The 22,754-nt window shown below is 48.3% G+C and overlaps 2 protein-coding genes across 14 annotated transcripts; one reads left to right on the forward strand and one right to left on the reverse strand.

Annotated features, from left to right (window-relative positions):
- Positions 1–503: 503 nt before the first annotated feature.
- Positions 504–8,560, reverse strand: Tsen34 (tRNA splicing endonuclease subunit 34). Of its 13 annotated transcripts, none has more exons than XM_087651667.1 (6): positions 8,237–8,560; positions 6,509–6,755; positions 6,109–6,358; positions 5,719–5,976; positions 1,691–1,806; positions 504–1,003 (listed from the first exon to the last, which is right to left on the reverse strand). In XM_087651667.1, exons 2-5 carry the CDS (start codon positions 6,749–6,751, stop codon positions 1,724–1,726), a joined length of 834 nt encoding a protein of 277 aa, XP_087507793.1. In that variant the 5' UTR covers positions 6,752–6,755; positions 8,237–8,560; the 3' UTR covers positions 504–1,003; positions 1,691–1,723. The 13 variants fall into 13 exon arrangements, with proteins under 13 accessions (XP_087507793.1, XP_087507797.1, XP_087507776.1 ...); XM_087651671.1 differs by lacking the exon at positions 8,237–8,560 and adding an exon at positions 7,681–7,750; XM_087651650.1 differs by lacking the exon at positions 8,237–8,560 and adding an exon at positions 7,491–7,600.
- Positions 8,435–22,714, forward strand: Mboat7 (membrane bound acylglycerophosphatidylinositol O-acyltransferase MBOAT7). Its single transcript, NM_001134978.2, has 8 exons — positions 8,435–8,653; positions 9,291–9,369; positions 9,474–9,603; positions 10,070–10,196; positions 13,206–13,365; positions 15,649–16,009; positions 17,760–17,936; positions 21,679–22,714. Exons 2-8 carry the CDS (start codon positions 9,294–9,296, stop codon positions 22,067–22,069), a joined length of 1,422 nt encoding a protein of 473 aa, NP_001128450.2. The 5' UTR covers positions 8,435–8,653; positions 9,291–9,293; the 3' UTR covers positions 22,070–22,714.
- Positions 22,715–22,754: the final 40 nt, after the last annotated feature.

Below are 22,754 nucleotides of genomic sequence, written 5' to 3' on the forward strand. Positions count from 1 at the left end.
GGCAGGCCTCAAACTCATGATCTTCCCACCTTTGCCTCTTCCACATTTCTTTCTGGACTGGTTTACACCACCACAACCAGCTCATGCAATAGTTTATTATAACCTTTACATCATGCCTCTAAGATGGTTTGTAGTAAAGACCAGTAAGATGGCTCAGCCCTTAAAGATTCCTGATGGCAAGCCTGGTAACCCGAGACCGACATGGTAAAAAGAGAACAGGCTGTCTCAAGTTGTCCTTCACATAAGTTCCATGGCACATGCATGCTCACATACATACACAGTTATACTTACAATAAATGTCACATGAAAAGATCTTCAAGGCAACCCTTAGTGCAATGCAAAGAGGCAGATTTCTGAATCACAAAGACCAGGTATAAGGCCCAGGTCCAGTACTTATTTATTAGTTTTGTGACCCTGGTCAAGTCATTTCCCTTTTCTCATCTGAATATAGAAATAAGAACCCCACATTTCAAGGATTGTTGTAAGGACTCAAAACACAAACACTTATTCAACAAATTTATTGAGAACTGCTGGGACCTAAGCCCCATAGGAAACAGAGAAGCCAAACACAAAACAGTCTCCATTCTCAACAAGTTCAGTTTGGAAACAGAATACAGAGCAACACAGGCAGTAATTGCCTTAAAACAGGAAAAAACAAAACAAAACAAAAACAAACAGAAAGGATGTAGTGTTCAAAATCCTGGAATCAGAACCAGGCAGGGTAGGAGAGCACAAGCCTCCATGAGGAGAAGAGCTGGGGTGACCATCGAGGAGGGTTCTTGCCACGCACAGCCACATCCCCCTCAGTCGCCAGCTCACTGCAGGCTGGCCCACTGCAGGGAAGTATAAACCACCTTCCCATCAGGCTGAGGGGAGCAGAGAAGCAGAGTCTTTCTGACACTGGTTCCCAGGCGGCCTGCAGAGACCAGGTCCTGAAGTGGGATGGGGTCCTCAGCAGACCAGCACTGAGCAATGTAGTGAGCATGGAAACGCAGCGGATCACCTGGGGGAAAGACAGATGCATAGCAATTCCCATCTGCAGGGGCTGGGATGGGATCTGACATGGGATCCTTGGGCTTACTGCATTTTTGTTTCCTTTGTAGTATGGGGTATGGAAGCCAGGGCCTTGTGTAGATAAGTATTCTACCACCTTTTTATTTCTTTATTTTAAAGTATATGACTGTTTGCTTCCCTGCATGTATGCACGTGAACCATTTGTGGCTGGTACTTGCATAGGCCAGGTTAGGACTCATAGAACTGGGGTTACAGAGGGTTGTGAGCTACCATGTGGGTGCTGGGAATCATATCTGGTCCTCTGTAGAGCACCTAATGCTCTTAACCATGGAGCCATCTCTCTAGCACTCTCTTTTTACTTTTGGAGACAGGGTCTACATTGTCCTTGCTAGTCTTAAACTTGCCCTGTAGCTCACACTGAGCCTTGGCATTCTCATTCTCCTGTCTTAGCCTCCTGCGTACTGGGTATCATAGGCTACATGGATATTTCAGCTTTCAGCACACACTGAATATTTTGAAACCCATATCCTTGGACCCAGCTACTTTTTTTTGGAGACAGGGTCTCTCTATATAGCTCTGGATGTTCTCCTCATTACACAGACCAGATTGGCCTCAAACCTACAGAGATCTACCTGTCTGTTTCCTGAGTGCTAGCAATAAAGGTGTATACCATTACCCCTGGAACAGCTACTCTACTCCTAAGGATCTTCTATCTTCTATTTTTCTTTTTTTGAGACAGAGATTTCATGTGGCCCAGGGTGGTTTTGATGACCCAAGATGGCTTCACGATTGCTAAGAAACAGAATAGAAAGCATAGAAGTTACTTCCGTGGGACAAGGTACATCTCTATGACTAAACAATACACAACTATCATGATTAAAAGATGTGGTGAGATGCACTTGTACCCTCAAAGCAGTGAAGAAGCTTGGGGTGGGGATGGGGGACACAACACGATACTCCTTGGGCTTGGGAGTTCAAGACTAACCTGGGTACCATAAAGAGATATTGCAAAAAATAAATAAATAAATAAATAAATAAATAAATAAATAAATAAAACAAGAGATGAAAAAAATGAAAGGAAGCCAAGGTTGTTTTTAAAAAGCCACAAGTACAGGGATGGAGCTCATTAGTAACAAGGTCTGATCCCTACTACTGCAGTCATAAAACAAAAAACAAGATCAATCCGAGACTCGGGCTAGAAAAAGAAAAGATTTTATACTAGGATAATGCAAAAATTAAAGCCCATTGTGGTAGCATATGTCTTTAGTCCCAGCACTAGGGAGGCAGAGGTAGGCAGATCTCTGTGTGTTAAAAGTCAGCCTGGTATATATACACAGTGAGTTTCAGAACAGCTAGGGCTGCTACACAAACATTGTCTTAAAAAAAAAAAAAAAACGCAAATAAATAAATGATAAAAAAAAAAAGTTAATAAAATCTCCCCAAAAAAGATCCAGATAGTAAACACGGTTAGTTTTGTGGTCCTTACTGCACAGACTTGGCTCTGTCAGCATAGCACAGCAGCCATATGTGTTATGTAGACAGAGGCAGGGATGCCCTCTGATGACTAGTTACTGAATAGCTGACAGTCTGTCCCTGGGTGAATCTGAACTAGCATGACAGGACTCTAAATACGACTATACAAGAGGGTAAATCATAGGCAATAGAAATTTAAAATACAGAGCTGGAGAGATGGCCAAACGATCAAGACCTCAAACCACTCTTCCAGAGGGACCCAAGGGCTAAGTTCCCAGCACATACATCAGTCAGCTCACAAGTGCCTGTAACTCCAGGTCTAGGGGAATCCAATGCCATCTCCAAGTCTCCTTAGACACCCACACACATGTATACACACACAAAACATAAACAGAAGAAAAGAAATGAAATCGAACTCTTTAAGAGGGTGAATGAGAATCTAAACCATGAGACTGTAGCATGCTAAGGGAAACTGTTGCTATGTCCGTGCCTGGCAGCTGGGTTCTTGGCAGAGCCCAGGCAGTAACTAGGTTCTCTGGCTGTTCCAGGGCTCCAGGTGAGAGGGTACATCAAAATGCTTGAGAAACTAATCCTGTAACTATTTTCCTGGAGGCTTAGCAACTCTGAGCCTCAGGCAAAACTTTAGAAGCATTACAGTGAGTGAGGCTTTAGACACTATTTCGTAGAGGCAAGGAGTCTCTCAGTGTCCCGCATACTTAAGTACTCACTGTTTTAGAAACATTGACACATCAGAATGAATTGGTCAGTGCTGGGCATGAATGCTTATGCATTCTAATCACCTCAGCACTTGCACGGTTGAGGCCAGCCAGGGTTACACGCAACCACCCTGTCAAAGGAAAGAACAGAGGCAAGAAAAGAACAGAGAGTTTAGCTTATGGTTCAGTTTAGTGAGCGTAGAGATGTGTGTGGTGGCATATATGTGTCATCCTAGCACATAGAGGGCTGAAGCAAGGAGAATGCTTCCAACTGTGTCATGTGGGAAACTGGACACCCACCAGTTTGGGATTCAACAGTGAGACAGTACATTTAAAAAAAAAAAAAAAAAAAGAGGACTGGAGAGTTGGTTCACTGGTTAAGAGCACTGGCTGCTCATTCAGAGGAATTCAATTCCCAACAGCCACATGACGGTTCACAACTATCTCTAACTCCAGTCCAGGGGATCCAACACCCTTACACGAACATATAACAAGCAGTGGACATAAAAATTAAAAAAAAAAAAAAAGCTCTCCCTATAGGCTCTCCTGCAGCAGAAGACGTGGTGATGCCTGTCAGGCAGTCTATGCTTCTGTCCCCAATTTAAGCAGCTGCTTCAGCCTGGGGCTTCTGATCCCAGTACGTTTTCAGACGTACCTCGGATGTCAGAAGCAGAGGCTGCCAGATATAGGTAGGGTCTAGGACAGTAGAATTGACTTTGGTGACCTTAACCTAGTCATTGTTTTAAGTTGTTTTCCCTGCCTTGGGATAGAGGCTCCATTTTTTTTTTTTTTTAATTTTCTAAATAAAAGCGACAAGAGTTTAATGAGAAGAAGAAAAAACAGTCCTGATATGGTTACAGATAGCTTTGATCCCAGCACTCGGAGACAGACAGGGAGATCTCTGTGAGTCTGAGGCCTGCCAAGGTTACATAGTAGACTTTACCTCCAAAACTGAAGAGATTCCCAGACACATGGGTGGTGCAAGCCTTTAATCTGAGCACTGGGGAGACAGCAGCAGGCTCTTTGAGTTCTAGGCTACTCTGATCTACACAGTAAGTTCTGGGTCAGCCAGAACTACACAATGAGCCCTGTCTCAAAAATAAACAAAAAAGTAAGGTATAAGATTAGGTAATTAAATGATTTCAACTACTCCTTTTAAGCTGCAGTGGCTTTGTCTGGAAACAGGAATCTCACCTATGTTGCATCGATTGGTTTTTAACTCCCACATCCAAGAAATTCTGTTTCAGTTTCCTAGATAGCTGAGGATACAGGCACATATCAGCATACTCAGACCTAGCTGGAATTTTGATGTCTGGAGCTACTTAAAGGGCATGTATGCATCTGCACATCCATATCAAAATATAATCTACCATATATTTTCAACTACCTGTCATTTTTTTTCATTTTTAACTATACTTTTCACATACATGACCCTACAACTTTTTTTTCCTCTTTTATTTTTTTCCACACAGTCTCGATATCCAGCCCTGATTCGTCTGGACTCACTATGTTGCTTATATAGGTCTCAAACTTACAGCAATTCTTCTGTCTCAGACTCTCAAGTGCTAGGACTACAAACATGGCCATCACATGTGGCCGTCTTTTTTTTTTTTCTTTGTTGAGCTAAGGTGTCATGTAGCCAAAGCTAGCCTCAAACTCTTATCTATGAGATAAGTCTATCTATGTCTCCTCTTATCTAGAGCCGAGACTAGAGGCCTGTGCCACAATACCCAACTCTAATCTTACACATTAATTCTTTGATAACTAATACTGTTTCCCAGACATCTGGAGGTTTTTTGGTTTTGGTTTGTTGGATTTGATTTTTCATGACAGGGTTTCTCTGTGTAGCTTTGGCTGGCCTGGATACCAGGCTGGCCTCAAACTCACAGAGATCTGACTGCTTCTGCCTCCTGAGTGCTGGGATTGAAGGTATGTGCCATCACTGCCTGGCAACAACTGGTTTGTTGCTGTTGTTGTTGTTCTGGCTTTTGTTTTGAGGCTCTCTCACTATGCAGCTTGGCTGGGATTACAGGCATACACCATTTCTTCCAGCTTAATAACTCTGTTTTGTTCCTAACTTATCAGTAACAGCCCTACTTTTAATCTTTCAATTCTATAACTAATCCTGCAGTGAATGGGCTCATATGTTTTGTGCACATTATGTAAGGATTTCTAAGTCACTTTCTAGATCACAGGCAGTATTTATAAAAAGTTACTACACTAAGCCAGGTGTTGTGACACAAGCCTGCAGTTCCAGCACTTCGGAGGTAGAGAAAGGAAGACCTCGCATTCCAAGGCTAGCCTGTGCAGCATAGCAAATTCCAAGCTAATTTTGGCTATGGGATGAGAACCTGTCTCTGACAAAACTATCCTCCTCGAGTTCAAGAGAACTCTGGTATATTCGATGTCCCTGTTTTAGGTTCCCTGGGCATAGAGGTGGGACAAAAGAGAAAATGTGCAACAAATAAAGACCATCAGAAAAGGTACAGCCACCACAGCCCCAACTCAAACTCACCAGGATAGACCAGGAAGTCACCACCAAACTTCCCAGCTGCGCTGAGGAAGAAGCCTCTCTCCCACAGGTCTCTGTAGATGCTGTAGCGAAGCTCATGAGCAGGACGGCCAGCATGGGGCCAGTCTTTGGACTGCACACGCCAGTCCAGAGGCTTAGCTTTTACAGGCCGAGGCCTGGCAGTGGCCAGCTGGATAAGCAGGGCTGATCTGGGCAAGGGAGTCACCCCATTTGAAGGTCCTGGTTGGGGGGATGAAGAATCTGGGGGTGGGGGTGGGACAGAAGAATTTACTGAGTCCACAAGGTCTTCTTATCCCCAGAAAAACCCAGCTAAAATTCTCCAAAGCTTCCCTCCCTCCAGCCCCAAATCTTAACTCTAAATCCTACTCTCACCTGCTCCTTCCTGCTCCGCAGAAGCCTGACCATCATCACTGGTCTCACTTCCTTGGGTAGCTTCACTTCCACCGGCTTCTTGGCCTTCTTCATCTGCCCCAGAATCCTGTTCCAGCTTCTGCTTCTTGGCAGCCTGGCCTTCTACGATCTTCTCCAGAAGCTCCTGACGCCGGGTCTCCCGGGCCTCTGCTGCCAAAGTGCTCTGATCCTGGAAACTCTGCTCTTGCTGGCGTTTGAACGACGCTAGGGCCTGAGAAGTAAACTTAGCTGGAATCCCAAGACACAGCCTGCAGTCCCTTAGGAAGGCAGGAATTCTGACCCTGTTTACAACCTTCCAACTGCCTCTTTCTAGAACAGGCCCTCCCAGGCCTTCCCAATATACCGGCCTTTCGTTTCTTACCAAGCCATGGTTGCGGGGATCCGGACGCGGGGCGCTGACTAAGGTCACAGCGCCTATCTCCGCCAGGAGCCGGGCTTCTTCAGGCAGCAGCAGAAGCGGAAGGCCCAGGCGCGAGTTCTGGCGGGGCCCGCGGGGCAGGGCGCCCACCGTGCGTCCCCCGACTCCCAGGCGCTCCCGCAGCGCCTGCACCGCCTCGGCTCCCCATACCAGCGAGCGGCCATTAGCGACCTCCACCACCAGCATCTTCCTGCGGAGTGGGGGTGCGTCGCGGTCACCCAAACAGCTCCACGGACCGGACTGAAGTCGTCCAAGCCCTCAGGGCAAGACCCCGCCCATGACCCCCCAGGGGGCGGGGCCAAGGTTGCTACCTGCACCCAGGCCAAGATCTACCCTGGGACGGTCCAGTTAAGACCACGCCCCTCACCCAGGTCCCACTGTTCCGCTCCCCCTCCGCTCCAGGTGACCATCATCTCTGCCAATGCGTGCCACCACATCTCAACTCCTCAGAGAGACCTCCCGCCATAGTGGTGCACCGCCCTTTTTGCAAAGTGCGTATCTTCTTTCTGTTGCGTCCGTCAGGTCTCGGAACCTCAATGTAGGGTGGAGGTTTGCTCAAGCCACACCCTTTTCTAAATAGTTGGAGCCCAGCCCCGCCCCTTTCGAATTTCTGAGATTCTCCCTTCCCGCCTATTCTGAGTCGGGCTTTTTAAAAGAAACCCAGTCCTGTCTTGCGCCAGCTGTACGATGTTCCAGCACCCTAAATAAAGCTCAATCGGGAGCCCTGCCCACCCTAAACAGCAAGCGTTCAGCCTTCGGAAGATTTCGACTCTACTTCCGAACGCTTGCGGGAGATCTCGGCTCAGTCGAATCAGCCACCCCCTCTAAGTTGCAAGAAGTTCGGCTTTCGAGCCTAGCCAGATCCGGTCATTCTTCAGTTGTGGCCCCGCCCACTTCCTACCCAATTTAAGGAGTTCACGCCTACGATTGAATCCACAGTCGCACACTGTGCACGCTGTGGCTCCTCTTCAATCTGCCGTACTGTCCCTGGGCACAGGCAATAAGTCAACACCTAGCCAACACCAAATCCCGATTAAGGCGGAGCTGGCCCTACGTAGCGCGTCCTCCGTCATCCCGTCAGGTCAGCAAAGCGGAAAAGCTAAGGGAGCCCTCACCGCCACTCTGGTCTACATAAGTGGGACCTTGAGGGTCATTGATCTGGCCTCGCCCCTAAATCCATGAGTTATGGAGGCCCCGCCCCTTCGCCTTTTTCCGGTCTTCCGTGGCTCCGCCTTCCTCTCGCCAGCAAGGCTTGACGTTTCAATAAGCTATTAGCTCTGCCTGTTATTAAACCAAGTCTACTGACACTCTAGTTCCAAAGCTAGGCCAAAACTTCTGCCCTCACTGGCATTTGACCTGAAAAGCATTCAGTTATCTGAAATAAGTCCAAATATGTGACCCCGCCCACATCCCGCCGTTATCTGACTCTCCTACGTCGCCGGATTCCGACTATCTCCGAAGTAAGCCGAAGCATGCGGTCCCGCCTACTTCGTGCTGCGTTCCTAGAGCCCGCCTAACACTAAACAACGACTTTTGGACCCGATCATTTCCGAAACAAGCCGAAGCGTGTAGCCCCGCCTACATCCGGCCGAGTTTGTGAATGCATCTAATTCCGAACGGTGACTTTAGAACTCGGCTATCTCCGAAGTAAGCCGAAGCTTGTGGCCCCACCTCCACGCCGTGAGCTTGAATGACCGAGTGTGCCCGAAGGAATCCGAAGCTGAAAGTCTGTCTTTTTCCGAAGCTGAGCTCCAGGTCCCTCCTCCTTCTCATGTCTCAACCAGACTCGAAGCTCTTGGTCCCGCCTCTCTGACCCGAAACCCCGCCCCTTCACGTACTGGCAGCTCTTTGCCCGGGGGCCTCCTAGAACGATCGCGACCGGCATCTTGCGGCATACTGGTGTTCTGGGTTCCTTTCTTACGGTGCTGTATCTCGTAAAGCAGAGGCTCTCGGGGCCTGGACCCCGCAGCCCTGCCGGCGCCCTCCAGAACGAGCAGTGCGGGGGCGTGCTGAGCTGGGGAGGCGTGGCCCGAGCCAAGGCGGTCTCGAAAAGGGGCTCCGCAGTCTTCTGCCCGGCGGACGGTTCAGGTGGGCCCAGGTTGGGTTGTATGACGGCGTCACGAAGATCGGTAGGGTGGCGGGGTGCGGGGACAGCGCCCAGAGCGTGGCCCGGCTGGGTGGCGTAACCGCCTGTGGATCTGCCGGGGCGGAATCAGATCCACGCTGGGCTTCGCTGCGTGGGGCTGGGCTACCGAAGGTGCCTGCAGATCGTACAGGGTCATTGCCTTCTCTCCGAGGTACTGGTTAGAGAGGATCCCAGAGCTCAGAAGACAGGATACTAAATGTTAGGTTTCTCCGAGCTGGGCGGGGGTGGGAGTACTGGGTTCTTGGGTGCTGTAAGATGCCGAGGAGATTGGGGATCCAGACAGGACTCTGAAGGGTTCCTATGTACTCTGGAGGGTGGGAATGATAGAGATTCCTGGGGTATCAGAGAAGAGGGGTCTTCTGGTCCGTTTTTCTGGCCTGAAGATATAGGTCGTAAATGGGAGTAGAAGTACTTTTGATTTCAACATTAGCAAAGGGGTGGGGTGGAGGCTTGATTTTTGGGGGCCTGGAAGGAGGAGTGAGCTGGAGGCCTGGGTTCTCAAAAGTAGAGGGTTCTACTGTCTTCAAAAGAGGAAGGTACTGGAATACTGGTTCTCACTGTGAGTCCTTCCTCCCCCAGACCATGACACCCGAAGAATGGACATATCTAATGGTCCTTCTTATCTCCATCCCTGTTGGCTTCCTCTTTAAGAAAGCTGGTGAGTCAGGTTCCGTGTCTAGTGGAAAATTAGGGTGAGGGAGCTGGTGTGGGGAATCACCCCTCCCTAAGGTTGTAGGCTTATACTTTACCTTTTCCTTTCAGGACCTGGGCTGAAGAGATGGGGGGCAGCAGCTGTGGGCCTGGGGCTCACCTTATTCACCTGTGGCCCCCACAGTTTGCATTCTCTGATCACCATCTTGGGAACCTGGGCCCTCATACAGGCCCAGCCCTGGTGAGAACTAGGTGGTGAGAAAGGAAAGAGGATGCAGAGAAACAGCAACCTGTTTCCTCTTTGGGTCTTCCATTTCTTCTCCTAAGTCTCTTGCTGTCTCCTGTTAGTCTCATGTGTCTCTATGTCTTGGCTGTTTTTCTTCCTCTCCCATCTTGTTCTGTACCTTCTCGACCCTGTGTCTTTGCCCCAGTCCTCGATATTCATGTGACAGACTTTTCATAAGCTAGTCCTGAGCTCTGGATCTTACAGAGGGCTGAAATACCTTCTTCACAAAGCTTCTCTTAATGCCCCTCATTCTTTTCTTCTCTCTGGCTGTGCCTCTTCTATCCCTGTCATCCACGGGTCCTCTCACCTCTTCTTTTCTGTCTGAATGGGGGGGGGGGGGGTAATGAAACCAGACTCAGGAGAAGGAAACAGAGGCTAAGGTCCCTGTACCCAACACTATGACTTCCCACCTCTGTCCTAGCTCCTGCCACGCGCTGGCTCTTGCCTGGACCTTCTCCTATCTTCTCTTCTTCCGAGCCCTCAGCCTGCTGGGCCTGCCCACTCCCACACCCTTCACCAATGCTGTCCAGCTGCTGTTGACACTGAAGGTGAGACTTGGGGAACACTACTCCCTTTCGTCTCCCTGGGAGACGGGGAGCCTCCTTGTTTTCTCCTCCCAGACTTTCTCATAGTGGAGGGTGGGGTATGGAGTTTTATCTTTCACAAACCCTAACCTTGGGACGTCACTTCTCCCTGGGGACAGAGTTCACCTGACACATCCTCTGGAGCAGGTCTTCTCCTCTCCACTCATTCCAGGGCAAGGAGATATCCTGAGTGCTCTATCACAAGCCATTTGGCACAGCTAGAATATACCTTCCCAGCATGCTTTGCTAACATGCTCTTCTTGAGTCTGTAGCAAACCATGATCCAAGGAAGAAAATTACTTTGGAGAGAGGTATCTGGCCCAAAGCACAAAGCTGGGATAAAGTGCAGTTTTGTGCTTTTCATGTTTGAAACAGAGTCTCGGGTAGCACCCTGTGTTGGCCCCAAACAAAGAAAAGATGATGTTGAACTTTGATTCTGCCTCCAGCTCCCGAGTGCCACCACCATGCCTGGTTTATATGACTCTAGGGACTCAAACCAAGGACCTCAAAATACTAGGCAAGCACTTAACCAAATGAACTACATTCTTAGCCCTGAGTCTGAATCTTAATCACCTAAGAAAAGGGCAAGAAGTGACTGGTTCCCGGTCCCTAACCCAGACCATAACGGTTGTGAACTTTTGCTATGTTCTAGGCTCCAGCAACATAGCCATGGACAGTCCTGCCAGGTTGAGAACTGGTTTCTCCGGAGTTCTTGGTTCTTAGGTCTTGGTTCTTGTGGCAAACACAGTGTTAGGCAGAGATTGGTCAGCCATGCATTGGAAGAAGAGCCTTTTGGGTGTGTATGGACCTGCACATGTAGATAGGAACAGGCTGGGCATTACAAACTATGCTTGCCACGTTCACCCACTTTCTGAATAATGTGGTTGAATGACTAGCAGAAGCCAGGTCAAAAGGGGCTTTGTTGCCCATGATAAATATGGACTTCCTCCTATAGAGGGCTGAGCTCCCTCAGGAAGAAGTTTGTTTGTTTTTGACTTCTACGCCAAAAGATAGGACAACAAATTTGCCTCTTAGATAATAATTTGTCATGGATGCTGAGAGAGGTGAAGTAGAATAGAATGAGATGGGTTAAGATAAGATTCTTTTATCAAAATAAAGCATGGGGCAGGAGAGATGGCTCAGAGATTAGGAGCACTGGATGTTCTTCCAAAGGTCCTGAGTTCAATTTCCAGCAACCACATGGTAGTTCATAACCATCTATAATTCTATCTGGTGCCCTCTTCTGGTGTGCAGGCACAGATGCTGGCAGAATACCATATATAAATAATAAATAAATCTTTTAAAAAAATAGTAAAGCATGGTAGTATCGGATGTAATCCCAGCATACCTCCAAGATGGGCATGGTGGCGGCATATGCCTTTAATCCCAGGACTTGGGACACAAAAACAGATCTCTGTGAGTTGAGGCAAGTTTGCTATACAAAGAGAGTTCCAGGACAGCTAGGGCTATTTAGAGAGACCCTGTCTCCAAAAATGAAAAGACGCCTCACCTCAAAAACAAACCAGCTGGAGAAGGAGCTTGGTGCTTGAGAACACTGCTCTTCCACAACACCAGCTCCACAAGATTTGACATACTCTTCTGGCTTCTGGGCATCTGCACACATAGACCATACACCCAGAGACACAAAAATGAAAAGGGGAAAAAAAACCCTTGGTAATCCCAGCAATCAGGAATTGAAGGCTGGAGGATGAGGAGTCTGAAGATAGTTTGGATTATACCAAGATCCTGTCTGGAAGAGAAAAAAAAGTCTAGGTGACTATGAAAGCAGCTCGATCTATATACACTGTGAGCTGTAGGCAGGTGGTTCAGAGTCATGTGGCACACGTTGCTTTGAGGATGATTAGAGAGCTCTGGTTTATGACAATGGCTTGGTGAAAAGGAGACAGTATTGTTTAAAAAAAAAAACACTGGACAGGTAGCTGGGTCAGGGGAAGAATTGTATGTTGTGGAGCCTAAAAGGGAAAAATGTTTTTAGAACCCCATCCTACCCCTTGTAGGAGAAACCATCTTGTAGGAGAAGTGTCAGCTTCATTCTCTTGCCTCTCTCTATCTGCTGGGGCTCTTTCCACTGAGACTAACATGAAGCAGGAGGTCACAGATGTGGCCTTTTAAGAGTTTTGTCTCGGGGTTGGGGATTTAGCTCAGTGGTAGAGCGCTTGCCTAGGAAGCGCAAGGCCCTGGGTTCGATCCCCAGCTCCGGAAAAAAAAAAAAAAAAAAAAAAAAAAAGAGTTTTGTCTCTGGCTAATATAGGTTGAACGGATCTGGAAGGGCAGTTAAGACATCACTCACCCCCCCCCCACACACACACACGCACACCCAGTGGAGTCAGAAAAGAACATAATCTCAGCTCTCCTACAGGGGAGCTGGGAGGACCACAAGTTCAAGGCCAGCCTAAACAACTTAGCATGACTTTGTTTCAAAATATAAAAGCAGGGAGAGGGACCTGGGATACAAGGCCCTGTGTCTGAGTCCTAGAACAAGAAAGAAGGAAGGCAACCAGGCAAGCTGTGGAATTGTATGAAAGCAGAAAGAAAAAAGGGAGAGAGAGAAAGAGATAGAAGAGAAGATGATTCTGGCAGCTCTCAGAGACTGAGCCACCAACCAAAGAGCATTCATGGACTGGACTGAATCCCCCAGCATATAGGGCTTCCTCATCTGGCCACTGTGGAAGAGGAAGTACCTAACCCTGTAGAGACTTGATGTGCTGGGGGTCGGGGGCGAGGCACCCTCTCAAAGGAGGGGGTTAGGGGAGGAACCGGAAGAGAGGACAGCATTTAAGATATAAATACATAAATAATTTTTTTTAAAAAGAAAAAAAAATGAAGAAGAAGAAAAGGGTCTAGGGCTGAGCCCTGAGGATAGCCACCAACTAAAGGTTCCTCCTACCACTCTTGATATGCAGTGCCATCCATGAGGTAGGACCTCAGCCCTACTCCTCTTTCTGCCCATAGTTGGTGAGTCTGGCCAGTGAAGTCCAGGATCTTCATCTGGCCCAGAGAAAGGAAATGGCCTCCGGCTTCAGCAAGGAGCCTACCCTGGGCCTGCTGCCTGATGTCCCCTCTTTGATGGAGACACTCAGCTACAGCTACTGTTATGTGGGAATCATGACAGGTAAGTAGCCTGCCCAGCACTTCTGGGTCACCCTCTGCCTCACTCTACCCAGAGTTCTGTTCCTGTTTTATGTCTCTTGCTGCCCTAGGCTACCTGGACACTGTCAGCTATTGTCCTGTCAGAGCATATCTCTCTACTGTGGGAATTAGCCCTGAAGGATTGCTTCCTTTTCTCCTATTAGGGGGCCAACAGGAAGAGTTAAAGGAGATAGGCCTATGTAAGCCTGGGGTTTCTGCCATCCATGGAGTAAATATTCACAACTCAGGTTCTTTCAGTTTCAGAAAATACATCTTTTTCTGTGGGAGTGAGATACTGGGGCCACAATAGTTCAAAGATTGAACCTAGGACCTTGTATGTGCCAAGCAAATGCTCAAGAACTGAGTTATATCCTAGCCTTTTTGTTTAGTTTGGTTTTGGTTTAGACAGGGTCTCACTGTATAGCCTATGTTATTCTGAATCTCTCTATGTAGCAGGGTGGCCTCAAACTCACAGATCTGCCTACCTCTGCCTCACAAGTAAATTCTTTACCTTTTGTTTTCTTTTGTTTGTTTTTTGAGACAGGGTTTCTCTGTGTAGCCCTGGCTGTCCTGGAACTCACTCTGTAGACCAGGCTGACCTCAGACTTAGATAGATCAGCCTGCCTCTGCTTCCTGAGTGCTGGGATTTATAGGTGTACACCACCATGGTCCAGCAACTTTTTTATCTTGAGGCAAGACCTTTATAGGTAGGCCTTGATCATTCGATTGTCCTACCTCAGCTACCACCTGACCTGACTTAGAAAGTCATCATGACAGGTTTGTTTCTAGGGACTGATGCTAGGGCTTTGTGCATGCCAGGTAGGTACTCTAACAAGTGAGCCACATTGCTAGACATACCTCATTGGCGTTGCCTTTGTTCCTTTTGTTTTTAATTTTTTTTTCAGTGTTCTATGTGTGCTTCTGTATGTGTGCTTTGGTGTGCATGTGGTAGTCAGAAGACAGTGCTCTGAAATTGGTTCTTGCCTGCCATGTTGTAAGATCAGGGATAGAATTCACATGGTCACTTCTGTGTGTGTGCCTTTACCCACTAAGTCACCTTGCATTGTTTGGCTTGATTTATTTTTAACAACAGATGTGTATCTGTGTGTGCCTGCTCGTCTCTGTGTACTCCACAGTGCCCATGGATACCAGGAAAAGGGGTTGGATTCCCTAGAACTGATTGGGACCCAAACTTGGGGCTTTTGGAAGAGCAGTAAACATTCTACTTGGGTATCTTTCTAGCCCCCTTTGCTTTGTCTGAGGTAGGGTCTCTCTATATAGATAATCTGGGATGGTCTTAATTAAACTCAGGACCTGGCTCAGCCTCTCAGGGTCTCAGATTACAGGAATTACCACCATACCTGCCAGATTCCTTATTTGTTTCTGTTTGTTATATGCGATACTGGGGATTGAACCCAGAGCCTATGCATGTTAAACAGATGTTCTACCACTGACCTATATTCCTCAGCCCTGGTTTTCTTTTTGTCTATTTTTTTCATTACAGCCTTATGGAGCTGTTATTCACATATGCATCCATTTAAAATGCCCCAACTTACTGGCTTTTATATATCCATAGACTTATGAAACCATAAGCAGTATGCATGTGATTGCAGAACAGCCTCATCTTTGAAAAGGAGCCACTTAACCTTTAGTCTTCAACACCAAACCTCTTCCATCCCTACAAACCATTGATTGACTTCTGTCTATAAAGATGTTTCATGTAAACGGAATCATACTTGTGGTCTGTGGTGAATATGCAAGGGCTTTAGCATCCATCCCTTCATTCATTTCCCATCGATGCTTCCTGATCTATATCCCATCATACCTTAGGATCCTCAACTATCTCCTTATCCTGTTTGTCTCCCCTCTACCCCCCAAGCCCTCTCAGCATGCAGAAGGAGCTTATGAAAAGTGGTCAGGTACCAGCTCTTCCCTGTAGGGATATCTACACTGGTTTCCTGGTATCTGTCTGTCTCTCCTTTCTCTGTCCATCCTTTCTCGCTCTCCCCCTCCGCCTCTTCCTCCATCTCTGTCTCTGTCTCTGACTCTTTCTCCTCTTCCCTTGACCCTCGTTTACCAGCTCTCCATGTCTCCCTTTCTCTGTGGTTTTGAACTCATTCTGTTCCCAGACCTCCTATCCTCAACTCCTCCTCCTGTTCCCCTTCCCCCTTTTCCCATCTCTCTATTCTCCTCATTTCACCTCCCACCTCCCCAGTAGGCTCAGATACACAGCACCCAAACACCTGCTCCTTGCCACCCTCCACAGGCCCATTCTTCCGCTACCGCACCTACCTGGATTGGCTGGAACAGCCCTTCCCGGAAGCCGTGCCCAGCCTGAGGCCCCTGCTGCGCCGCGCCTGGCCAGCCCCGCTCTTTGGCCTGCTCTTCCTGCTGTCCTCTCATCTCTTCCCACTGGAAGCTGTGCGTGAGGATGCCTTCTACGCCCGCCCGCTGCCCACCCGCCTCTTCTACATGATCCCGGTCTTCTTCGCCTTCCGCATGCGCTTCTACGTGGCCTGGATTGCGGCCGAGTGCGGTTGCATTGCCGCGGGCTTCGGGGCCTACCCTGTGGCTGCCAAAGCCCGGGCCGGTGGCGGCCCCACCCTCCAATGCCCACCCCCTAGCAGGTCAGGTGGCGGGAGGGAGGCTTCCCAAGACCCAGCAGGCCCCACCACCAAGGGTTGGCTCTGCCCCTAGTAGGGAAGGGAGCAGGGTGTAGGGCTACCACCTGCAGTGGTTGGCAGCATATTTCCCCCCTGGTGACTTGTCACCTGCCTTCCCTGGCCACTAGGGAAACTATGTGTTCCTGGTTTCTACAGATTGCCCCTTGTTGCTAGCACTTGTCACCCCTCAGTATGGCTAATTGTCCTCTATTGCTAGGGAAAGGACAATGATATCTTAGCAACCACATGCCTACCCTGTGTTGCCATGGAAGAGTCACCCCCAAGATCCAGGCTGTTCCCAGTTGCTAGAGATAACTATCTTTTGGTAGTAGGGGTCCATCATCTGTTGCTAGGACAACAATTCCTTAGCAATTAAACAACCCCTCTGCAGAGGATGCTATATCCCTAGCAACCATGGTTGCTTCCTTCCTGCTGAGAGCCCTGCTGTTTGTGGCTGGAATCTACCCCCTGAACTGCCTGCCTTGCTTAGAGCCAGCAGCTCACCATGGGATGTTCTTACACAGGACCTCCCAGCTGCCCTGTTTCTAAGGAAGTAACATCTTTGGCTGCTCCTCCAGCTGTGGAGAGCATCACTCTCAGCAACCACAGGTTGTCTCCCTCTGATTGCTGAGGCTTTCCCTTTACCAGTAAAGCTAACCCAACCCCCAGCACCATCCCTCCTAGGAAAGTCACAAAACTAGTAACTATAAGGTTCTTACTACCTAGGAAGTATCACTCCTTGTTGCTAGGGAAATGGTATCCCTAGCAACCAGTAGTGAGTTCACTGAATCTCTGTTTCTAGAATCCATTGTCAGCCTTCCTACTGGGGAATGGGATTGCAGCCTCTCCTAAATTGTAAACCACTCCTTGGTAGGGTTGTATCCCACCCTGGTTGTCATAAACTGCCATTCTGTTGGTGATAATGGAACCTCCCCCATCCCCATATAAACTGATTACCACTGCCCTAGTAACTATGGATAGACCTCCCACTGCTAGAGAGAGGGTGTCCTGCAGTGAAGTCAGGCAGAGATTAAATGCTTTTTAAAGCTACAAGTTCCACTGGTAAAGGATGCCTTCCCCCAGCCCCCATGTCCAGAAGCCACTGGATGTTCACATAGGTCTAGCATCTTTCTCTGTAGCTGACAGTGTTGGTGTCGGAGATCTGGAAACCTCTGATATTTCTGGAGGTGACACTTCTTGAACAATTACAGGGACCAGATTTTTCTGAACAGCCTGGGCCTTGTTGCTAAGGAATGCCTTTTCCCTAGCAACAGAGATCATTGAGAGTCACAAGACCTAGAATATCTCCCTAGCAACCGTGAGCCACCTTTTCAGAGTGGATATGTTCCTCACAGCTGCTCTGCCCCACAGTTCAGAAGGGACCATACTTGGAAACCATTCTCAATATTACTGAGCTTGGTTGCCAGTGGACTTGATAGCTTAGCAACCATAGCCCTTCCAGGATTTTTTTGGCTGTATCAGGCGCTACTAGTTACCAAGAGCACTCCACTATTAGTGAACTGTGCCCCACCCACTCGACTCCCTCAGGCCTGTCCTCTCCTGTGGCCCTCGAAAGTCAGAGAGGGAGGGAGCCATTGCCTGGCCAGAACCCCCTCTTTAGCGTCGGGCTGGGACAGAAGCAGGTGTCAGGAGGGGCCTGGCTGAGCTGCATGTCTGTCCCCATCCTCATGTCCACTCCCACCCCCACCCCCAGTCCGGAGATTGCAGCTTCCCTGGAGTATGACTATGAGGCCATCCGTAACATCGACTGCTATGGCACAGACTTCTGCGTGCGTGTGCGGGATGGCATGCGGTACTGGAACATGACCGTGCAGTGGTGGCTGGCACAGTACATCTACAAGAGTGCACCTTTCCGCTCCTACGTATTGAGGTGAGGGAGCCCACCTGGTGTCAGAAACTGCAGAACTTTTATCTCCCAGTATGTCCTGTGGTAATCTGGGGTTTCTCTAGCTGGGCCCTAAGTCCCAAGGCTCATGGAAGCTGTAGTTTCTTGGGCCTTCGAGATAAATCCTCTGGGCCTACCTCATTCAAGTGTTGTCAACTGTCAGGCTTGGGTCCCATAAATTGATGAGGTCATCTGACAACAGGTATCCTTTTCCCCCTGGGCTATTTTGACAGATCTTGTTTGTTTTTAGACAGAGCTTCATACAGGCTAGTCTGGCCTTAATCTAGATTGCTGGCGAACTATGACTTTCAGTCCTGATCCTCCTACCTCTCCTCTGTCTTCGTGGTGCAGGTGTGCACTACCATGCCTGGCTTGTTGGTTTCTTGAGATAAGGTCTCATTCTGTAGCTCTGACTGGTCTGTACTTGCTATATAAACCAGACTGGTCTCACACTTAAACTCCCTTCTTGCCTCTGCACCTCAGTGTTGGGATTTCAGGTTTGTGTCACCATGCCTGGCCAACTTTGTTGTTCTTTGTTTTTTGTTTTTTTCTAATTGGTTCTTTTCCATCCACCTTCTCCGCATTTTGCTCAAGTGCCTGCAGAACAGCACTCTGCCATTAAGTGGTGCCTTCGACTCATCCAGTGGCCTTAGTTGTGGGACCTGCAGACTGGTCCTCCACCTGACCAACTTTTAAATTGTTCTCATCCTTCTGGGTTTTTTGTTTGTTTCTTTTTGAGGCCAACACTCAACCCTTTCCAAGCTGCCAGGTGTGATCAGTGGCCACAGAGATACCATCCCCTGATAAGTAATGATGACAGTTTATGAGCTAGATTTGCCTGGCATGATGGGAACTGTAGTTTAAAGAGACACTCTTAGGAGTTGGAGAGGCGACTCGGTGATTAAGATTATGTATGGCCCTTACAGAGGACACTAGCTCAGCTCCAGCACCAATATCAGGTTACAGCCACTGGTAAGCCCAGCTCCTAGTGATCAAACATACTTTGTTCTGACCTCTGTAGGCACTGCCTTCATCTGCATAACTCCCAGCTTGTGTGAGCAGACACCCTTGAGCATGTGCGCGCACACACACACACACACACACACACACACACACACACACAATTAAAAATAAAACTTTTGGGGCTGGAGAGATGGCTCAGTAGTTAAGAGCACTGACTGTTCTTCCAGAGGTCTTGAGTTCGGTTCCCAGCAACCACATGGTCGCTCACAGCCATCTGTGATGGGATCCGATGCCCTCTTCTGGTGTGTCTGAAGAGAGCTACAGTGTACTCACGTACATAAAATAAATAATAAATATTTTAAAAATAAGAAAAGTAAAAATAAAACTGTCTTTTAAAAAATATTCACTCTGAATCAGGCATGATGGCACACACTTATGACCTCAGCACTCAGGAGGCTGAGGCAGGAAGTTTGACATCTTTTTTTAAAAAAATCAATGATGCACTGTATGTCTGATGCACACCAGGCCCTGGACTCCAACTCCAGCATCATAAAAAATTAGAAACGATCTCATCTGGCTCTGTAGGGAGAATGCATAGGGGGGTTGTGGGTGGCAGAGGCGAAACAGGAAGGTGAATGTGAGCCTGTGGATGTCCGGATAGGGGTAATGGAGGGAAGGAGTTCTTCAATAGGCCCGACACTGGCTTTGAGGGGAAGAGTTGGGACTTGGGGTGCTCAGCAGAAGCAGAGGAGAAATGAAGCCTGCTTTCCAGGCAGTGGGTTGGCAAGTGACCCAGAGCACAGGAAAGCCTCTTCAGAACAGGGGAAGACCTAGCAGGAAGCAGCTGTTGGGACATGTGTAAGGAAGAAGGACTTGAGTTTTATCTCATTAACTTGAAGACTATCAGATCTCCTCCTGGGGATCATTGGAGAGGTAATGGGTAATGCGATGCGGGCACTTTAAGAAGAGGTGCTAGAGTAGACACTGAAGCCAAACGAGATGCTGCTCACTGCACTGGGCAAGTGGTGGGAGGTGGGTAAGGCAAGAGGATTGTGAGTTCAAGGCCAGCCTAGATAACAAAGTGAGACACTATTTCCAAGGAACAACAAGAAAAACAAAAGAAGAAAACCATGCTGATGACATTGTTTAACTGGTAAAGGCACTTGCCACCAAGCCCACATGGTGGTCATCTCCAAGACCTACGTGGTGGAAGGAGAAAACTGACCACAGCAAGTTGTTCTCTGAACAATAAACATAATTTGTGACACAGAGGAGTGCATACACACACGCGCGCGCGCGCACGCGCATGAATAAATGTCAAAGGAGTGTAGGCTGGGAATGTGTGTAATTCAGTTAGTAATTACAAGTAGTGATATATATATGTATAATAACACTTGGAAAGTAGAGGCAGGAGGATCAGGAGTTTGGGGCAAGCTGGGGCTACATAGAAACCCTGTCTTTAAACCGTGGTACCAGTTATAGATGATACTATTAAAACCCTGGGGATCAGGGTCAGGTCAAAGCCCAGGGCACCACAATATGTTGATCACTTATTTTCAATCAGCAGTAATTATGCTACACCCTCAGGGAACATAGGCAACATCTGAGACTTTAAGTTTCCAGGGACCCAGGCATACCTGGCAAGTGCTTCATCACTGTCTTAGGTTTCTATTGCCATGATAAAACACCACTATGAAAAGCAGCTTGGGGAAGAAATAGTTTCCTTTAGCTTACAGTTGTCCATCATGGAAGGAAGTCAAAGCAGAAACCGGAAATAGGAACTGAAGCAGAAGCCATGGAGGAGTGCTGCTTTCTGACTTATTCTCCATGACTTGCTCACTTTGCACCCCAGACCCACCTACCGAATAGTAGCACTGCCCATAGCAGGCTAGGCTCTTCCACAGCAGTCATCAATCAAGAAAATGCTCCACAGACTTGCATAGGCCAATCCGATGGGGTTGTCTTCTCAGTCGAGATTTTCTTTTCTCAGGTGACACTAACTTGGGTCAAGTTGGCCAAAATAAATAAAATTAAATTGAAAAACAACACAACAATACAACAATACAGGACAACCACTAAACTACGGACGACTTTTTTTTTTTTTTTTTTTTTTGAGTTGGTATGTCAAGAGAGACAAGTCTCTAAGCAGGAAAAGAACGCATGAGCTCATGGTCCTTCCAGAATTACTGGTCACTGCTCTGTTGAGGAATGTAATAGAGAATGCTTCACTGTTTGTCCTTCTTAGAAAAGGATCAGAACCTGAATTTGTGGACTGAAAAGTTAGGGAAGTAAGTTTTGAGAGATGGCTCATTGGTTATGAGCGCTTGCTGCTCTTGCAGAGGATTGGAATTTGCTTCCCAATACCCACGTGACAGCTCACAACTTTAGTTCCAGGGGAGTCCTTTCCTGGGCTCCAAGGGTGAGCATGTACTTGGTACACAGACATACACGCAAGCAAAAAGTTCAGATGTATAATTCCTGTACCAGGGGAATCTGACCTCCTCAGATACTGGCCACGCACATGGTGTGCACATACACGTTTAAAAATGTAATAATTTAAGAAGCTGTCTCAGCATGCTAGGGATACGGCTTAGTAGTGCATTGTTGTCTGGTGTGCGCAGGGTCCCAGTGACAATCATAGACTCCTCGACTTTGAGGATGCAGGAAGGAATGGTGGGCCTGAACTCAGTCTGAGGGAGGGACTCAGGAGAAAGTGAGGGCTGAAGCTTGGACTTGTGTGTCCTGACTCAATGTCTTCCTCCAGGAGTGCTTGGACCATGCTGCTGAGTGCCTACTGGCATGGCCTCCACCCTGGCTACTACCTAAGCTTCATGACCATCCCGCTGTGCCTGGCTGCTGAGGGCTATTTGGAGTCAGCCTTGCGGAGACATCTGAGCCCCGGGGGCCAGAAAGCCTGGGACTGGTTCCACTGGTTTCTGAAGATGCGTGCCTACGACTACATGTGCATGGGCTTTGTGCTCCTTTCCATGGGTGACACACTCCGGTACTGGGCCTCCATCTACTTCTGGGTCCACTTTCTAGCCCTGGCCTGCCTGGGGCTGGGGCTGGCTTTGGGTGGGGGCAGCCCCAGCAAGAGGAAGACACCATCCCAGGCCACCACCAGCCAAGCCAAGGAAAAGCTGCGGGAAGAGTAAGCTGTGCCGCACTGGCCTGCCATCCAGCTCAAGCTGTTCTTGGGAATTCCGTGAACCAGGCTGTATTTTCCTTTACCCAGCAAGAATCCCTTGTTTGGCTAAGAGCCTGGAGAGGATTCCTTCTTCCCAACTAATCCTTCCGCCTCCTATTTAAAGCTGGGGTACCCTTCTCCCGGGTTCTCCCTGCATCTTGACCTTTTCAAGCCTCCCTCTGCTAGCATCAGGGTATTACTGTCCATTCTTGGCCCTATTATCTCTGCAACAGTCCTCAGGTGTTCAAACACCACACGTCCCAAAATGCCCTTGCAGGGACCAGTGGTCATCCGGCATCTTAGACAGACTCCCAGTGGGTCCCCAGTATTGGGGCAGGAATTTCAGGGCCAGGTTCTGGGAGAGGGGAGAGATGTCCTTCTTGTTTTCCTCTTTGCTTTTATCATCAAACCAGTGTTTCAGAGACCGTGGTCTCACACATCCTGAAGAAGAAACTGAAATGTGCAAGTGAAAAGCCCCGGGGAACATGCTCTTAGAGTAGCTTCTGTCTGAGCCATTTCTGGGCTCCCCATACAACCTACCACCCAGTGTCATCCTTGGCCTCTGACAGGTCAGAATGTATAAATCTTTCCCAATAAAGTGTTACACATGCAACTGTTTGTGATTATAACTGTCGGCGACAAACCGAAGACAC

The sequence above is a fragment of the Rattus norvegicus genome, chromosome 1, assembly GCF_021556685.1.
Source record: "Rattus norvegicus strain SHRSP/BbbUtx chromosome 1, alternate assembly SHRSP_T2T, whole genome shotgun sequence".
Taxonomy (NCBI): Eukaryota; Metazoa; Chordata; class Mammalia; order Rodentia; family Muridae; genus Rattus; species Rattus norvegicus.

Coding starts and splice junctions, on each gene's coding strand:
- Tsen34 (NM_001313942.1), bottom strand. CDS start 6,751: ATGCTGGTGGTGGAGGTCGCTAATGGCCGCTCGCTGGTATGGGGAGCC. Junction 6,359..6,508: donor ATCCCCGCAACCATGGCTTG/GTAAGAAACGAA, acceptor TTTACTTCTCAG/GCCCTAGCGTCGTTCAAACG. Junction 5,977..6,108: donor TGCGGAGCAGGAAGGAGCAG/GTGAGAGTAGGA, acceptor CCCCACCCCCAG/ATTCTTCATCCCCCCAACCA.
- Mboat7 (NM_001134978.2), top strand. CDS start 9,294: ATGACACCCGAAGAATGGACATATCTAATGGTCCTTCTTATCTCCATC. Junction 9,604..10,069: donor CTCATACAGGCCCAGCCCTG/GTGAGAACTAGG, acceptor CCTCTGTCCTAG/CTCCTGCCACGCGCTGGCTC. Junction 10,197..13,205: donor AGCTGCTGTTGACACTGAAG/GTGAGACTTGGG, acceptor TTCTGCCCATAG/TTGGTGAGTCTGGCCAGTGA.